A 5,096-nucleotide genomic window follows, 5' to 3' on the forward strand; every position below is an offset into this window, starting at 1 on the left:
GGAGCGTTTGAGTGCCTCGTTCGAGCAAGGTGCAAACTGTGCCGTATTCTTCAATACTTTTATGATGCATAGACTCTGGCTTGCAGCCCCTTCGGGTCCAGTTGATGTTCGAGAAAGAGTTTTCTCGTGTGCTTGACACAGAGCTCATGCGCCATTGAAATGTATCCTCCATGCACCGGTCAATTTGCTTGCGAAAGCCTACTCAAACTTGGTGTGAGAAATGTCCTACGATAATAAATACGTACCTAAAAATGGAGCAAAGTTATCAGAGCTGCCAAGAAGATATCATACTTCTCCACACCTACGACTGCTACCTCTCTCAAATCACCAACCGCTGATGTATGATACTTTCCAGCTTGGAACATCAGCTTCTCGGGTGACCGGCCGTACGACCCAATCAGAGATGTGTAGGGTACAGAGATGTACCTAGAGAACGGCATGGACAAACGGGCAAGATCAAGAAAGCCTGCGCCTGAAACGCGACTCCATGAGCGCGACAATGGCAGATTTTGCTGCTGGTATTGCTAGGTATCAGGCCCTTTATTCCGGCTGACAAAGTAGCAAAACAAGCGTAAAACAAAGCAAATACAGAAGGAATAAGTATTGCAAAGCCGAGGTTTGCAGGAAATGTGTACTTCCAGATTTGACGTAACAATGAGTAGCTCTCTTAGAGGGGTCCATCGGATCAGCAGGTTTGTGGTCTTTGATTGATTGATTGATTAATTGATTGATTAATTGATAAGTTTAACGTCCTATGTGAGTCTAGGACTATATAAGACAAGAGCATTTAAGCTGCTTTAGTAATTTAAGAAGTGTATTTGTACAAAGGGATAGTAAATATGTGTTCGCAGTCATACAGTGAGGGCCTGTGCCCTAGGTTATTAAGAAGAGCTGTTGCCCTGTTGAATTAGAGTTGTGTAGAACTATCCTACAAGTAGGCTATTATTCTAGCGTTTGTTGTTTGTTGTCTATTGCTAGCTATTGCTATTGCAGTAGACGGTCTTCTTATTGTTGTTGTTGTTGTTGTTGTTGTTGTTGTTGTTGTTGTTGTTGTTGTTGTTGTTGTTGTTGTTGTTGTTGTTGTTGTTGTTGTTGTTGTTGTTGTTGTTGTTGTTGTTGTTGTTGTTGTTGTTGTTGTTGTTGTTGTTGTTGTTGTTGTTGTTGTTGTTGTTGTTGTTGTTGTTGTTGTTGTTGTTGTTGTTGTTGTTGTTATTATTGTAAAGAGCTGTTGCTCTGTTAAATTGTAGTTGTATAGAGATAGCCTGTAGGCTATACTCTAGAAGTTGTTTATCTATTACTATTACTAGTAGTAGACTGCTAGGGGCGTTTAAGCTGTTGCTTAGTTAATTTTGTCTAGGTATAGGAGGTTAGTATAGCTAGTTATAATAGGGGGTATTTGTATAGGTTGTAGCTAGGCATATAGACCTACTACTTCACTAAGGTAGCAGGTATCTATAGGCCTAAAGAGAGAGCTGTTGCTTTGTTAATAGAGTGTTTGTATAGAGGAGGTCTTAAGCTGTTGCTTAGTTAATTTTGTCTAGGTATAACGTACCCCACGGGCGAGCCGCTCAACGGGCGAGCCGCTCACTTTTGCTAAGCCCCCACCAAACTTCTCCTCCTACACCAATGTCTTCTCAACAACACCATTTAGACGCGTCAAAGGAAGCTTAGATACAGCTTGCGCTCCAGGCTCTTAAACAAGACGCGAATCTCTCTTAGCAACGCGCTGCAGCTATCTACAGGGTCCCTTAAAAGACACTAAGCAACTGACACACAGGACGACCTTCACGCGCAGATTCTATAGCCAACTTACAGAAGCTGGACAATAATAAGGAGGAGGTGATTATTAAGCATGTTATTAAGCTAGATGCGTAAGGATTTTCCCCTCAGCTCTTAAATGTAGCTACTATGGCCAATTCTTTGCGCGCTAAGCACAATCTGGGCCCTATTAGCGTAAACTGGCCTAGTACGTTTGTTAAGCGACACCTAGAGCTTAAAGTCAAGTTTAATCGCAAGTACGACTACAAGAGAGCCCTCTGTAAGGATTCTAAGGTTCTATAGGGCTAGTTTAGCCTAGTAGCTAACATTAAAGCTAAGTATAGCATCCAGGATGAAGACACGTACAACTTCAACAAGACAGGCTTTATGATAGGCTAGATCTCCCCAGGAGCAGTTGTTACAGCTTCAGAACGACAGGGTCGGCCAAAGGCTATCCAGCCAGGCAACTAAGAGTGGGCTACAGCTATAGTGAGCATTAATGCCAAAGGATAGGCTATTCCAGCCTTCCTTATCTTTAAAGCCTACCACTACCTCTCTGCCTGGTACAAAGAAGAGGATCTGCCTTACGACTGGGTTATTGGAGTCTCTAATAACGGCTGGACTACTAACAAGCTTGGTCTTAACTGGTTGAAGCACTTTGACAGGCATACAAAGGAGCGTACTATTAGCACCTACCGTTTGCTTATTATTAATAGTTATAAGAGCCACAACTCTCTTAAATTCCAGCAATACTGTAAGGATAACAAGATTATTGCTCTCTGTTTGCCTTCTTACTTATCACACCTTACACAGCCCCTTAATATAAGTTGTTTTGCTGCTTTAAAGAAGGCGTATAGGCGCTAAGCCAAAATACTTATATATAACTAGATTAACTATATTATAAAGACAGAGTTCCTGCCATGCTTTATACGCGCCTATAATGCTGCAATTACTTCTAAGAACATCTAGGGAGGGTTCTAAGGTGCTAGATTGGTCCTATTTAACCTAGACCGGGTTATAATGGCCCTTAATGTGAAGTTGCGCACTCTATTACCACCACTACCTGTCAACAACGAGCTCTAGCAGTCGCAAACCCCAAGCAATACCCTTAAACTTAGGTCGCAATCAACGCTTGTAAAGACAAGGATTCAGAGGTATATAGATAGTTCGCCTACCTCTATAGTTAAGGCGTTTAAGAAGGTAGCAAAAGGGGCAGCAATAATTGCGCATAAGCTAGTGTTGGCGCAACAGGAGATTACTTAGCTTTAAGCTGCTAATAAGGCAGCCACACAACAAAAATTACACAAAAGAAAGCAAGTTTAGGCAGAAGGGACCCTAACAGTTAAGGATAGCCTGCGATTAACAACTCTGAAGGAGTTTAGGGCGTGTAGTGATGGGAAGAAGGCAAAGAAGCAGGTGCGCGCTGAAGGAGGTGAGCCCTCCTAAAGACGCTGTGGACAGTGCAATCAGACAGGACACAACGCGCGAACGTGTCAGAAAGAGGTAGAAGTAGTTTCTAAATAGTATTACAGGCCATACTGCACTTTGCAGCACTAAACTGGGTTGTTTTGGGCCATAATAGGGTGTAGTTTGGTAGGGGCTTGGCAAAAGTGAGCGGCTCGCCCGTTGAGCGGCTCGCCTGTGGGGTACGTTATAGGGTTAGTATAGCTAGTTATAATAGGGGGTATTTGTAAAAAAGTAATAGCTGTGTAGCAATTGCTAGGTAGGCAATAGTTATAGCTAGGAGTCCTTTGTTACCTTTAACTAGTCTAAATCTACAAGCGCACAGGCCATTGCAGAGATTTTATCTTAACTAAGACTAGATAACTACTCTGTTTAGCTTATAATAGCCAGCGTGCCTGTTCCAGCGCCTACACTACAAAACAGACGCTAGAAATAGATGTTAGGAAGGCATGTTTGTAATATTAGGATAAAAAATTAATAGAAATTAACCTTTCTCTAACTATAAAAAGTTAGTGTTTGGTGTTTGTGGTCTCCTGTAATTAACGCGTCAACAAGCTTTGTTTTGCCACCGATTTGGTCCTTGTTTCTTGTTCAAAACAGTCAACAGCAAGCGGTAGTTCGAGTCAGCCGTACAGCCCAATGGTGGTGCCAATCCCGTTCGTTTTGTTCAGATCTCGCGCCTACCTCAACAGTCTCGTCCTTTCTTCTGCGCCGTACTCAATCATTGCCAGCAGATGGCTTGTGGTTACTTTCAAGATAATGAGCAATCAGTTCTTAGCCATCAGGCTCTGCACGCTGCGAGAAGTGCAGAGGAACCGGATAAAAGTCACTTAGGTGCAGAAGTTAGGTCATGGCCTACTATATGGACATTTAGATGGTAGAATCTGATCTGTAATGTAGTAAGCTCAAAGCAACTTGTCTCAACTGGAGTAGGACCAAGCACCCCCATCCTTAGTATATACTACATACGTTATCCGTCCATATAAACGCTTTCCACTTTCCGCTGCTCTATCAAAAACTTCCTCCCCGTAAGACCTAAAGGTGTACTTTGCCCATAGGGGGCGATCTTTCCGTAAAATCGGTTGTCAATTTCGAAATCTCAATACCTAGGAACGTCGCTGTAGCTGCCCAGTTGATGAAGTTGAAAGCGGTCAGTACAGTGCTTGCCTTAGCTATTAAGCACGTGGTTGCTTGGCAGTATTGCGATTTTGTCACAAAAACCGCGAGGGAGATAAGAGCTGCCATGTTAAAAAAAGCTGTGATCCAATCGACTGCAAAAGCAAGGTGAAGTTTTGGTGCTGCGTATGTTCAGCTTTATCTTAGCAGCGAGGGCATACACATACACATCTTAGAAAGATTAGCAGCTCTAGGAGCACACAGTACACCTATGACGGAGACACAGGCAGCAACAAGCGATATGAATACGTCGCTAGTAACATGCTGCTGCGTGGTCTGAGCTAATTCATGCACAACTATCCCAACGTCCCGGGTTACCGATTGTACAGGGACATAAGTGAGTTTCGTATGACTTACGATAGCTGGCGAGCCCAAAGTTTACTATCGAAAAGATTCCCTGGGAAATGCGCAGAGAACGGACGGCTTCAACTCGTGTCATCTTGTCGCGAAATTTGGTTGATACGGAGAAACAATGGCAGATCGGTTGAAAGGCAGCGTTGAGGGTAAAGCAGGGACAGTGAATTTCAGAAGTTCTTAAAATGCTCGGTGAGACTAGAAAAGACGCTGCAGTGCAAGACCCAAGTAGAGAGGGGCATTGCGTGGTGCCTTATATATTTGAAGGCAGACTCCAGCTTTTCATGAGCGTACGTGTAGCTATCCCAATTAGGACAGAAAGGTGCGAATGGTCTTTCCTAGAC

At 43.3% G+C, this 5,096-nt stretch overlaps 1 protein-coding gene across 1 annotated transcript, besides 13 other annotated features; it reads right to left on the reverse strand.

The window, feature by feature from the left end:
• Positions 1-703: 703 nt before the first annotated feature.
• Positions 704-740: a tandem repeat.
• Positions 741-885: a mobile genetic element.
• Positions 886-913: 28 nt separating this feature from the next.
• Positions 914-1,008: a dispersed repeat.
• Positions 1,009-1,211: a tandem repeat.
• Positions 1,212-1,544: a dispersed repeat.
• Positions 1,545-3,412: a mobile genetic element.
• Positions 2,273-2,619: a mobile genetic element.
• Positions 2,276-2,613: a mobile genetic element.
• Positions 2,276-2,619: a mobile genetic element.
• Positions 2,321-2,619: a mobile genetic element.
• Positions 2,357-2,619: a mobile genetic element.
• Positions 3,411-3,739: a dispersed repeat.
• Positions 3,740-3,951: 212 nt separating this feature from the next.
• Positions 3,952-4,061: a mobile genetic element.
• Positions 4,062-4,257: 196 nt separating this feature from the next.
• Positions 4,258-4,837, reverse strand: EKO05_0004586 (uncharacterized protein; the record flags this gene model as incomplete). The annotated part of the gene is made up of 3 exons (XM_059636422.1): positions 4,258-4,520; positions 4,566-4,694; positions 4,756-4,837. 3 exons carry the CDS (start codon positions 4,835-4,837, stop codon positions 4,258-4,260), a joined length of 474 nt encoding a protein of 157 aa, XP_059492405.1.
• Positions 4,838-5,096: the final 259 nt, after the last annotated feature.

This window comes from Ascochyta rabiei, chromosome 6 (assembly GCF_004011695.2).
Source record: "Ascochyta rabiei chromosome 6, complete sequence".
Classification (NCBI taxonomy): domain Eukaryota; kingdom Fungi; phylum Ascomycota; class Dothideomycetes; order Pleosporales; family Didymellaceae; genus Ascochyta; species Ascochyta rabiei.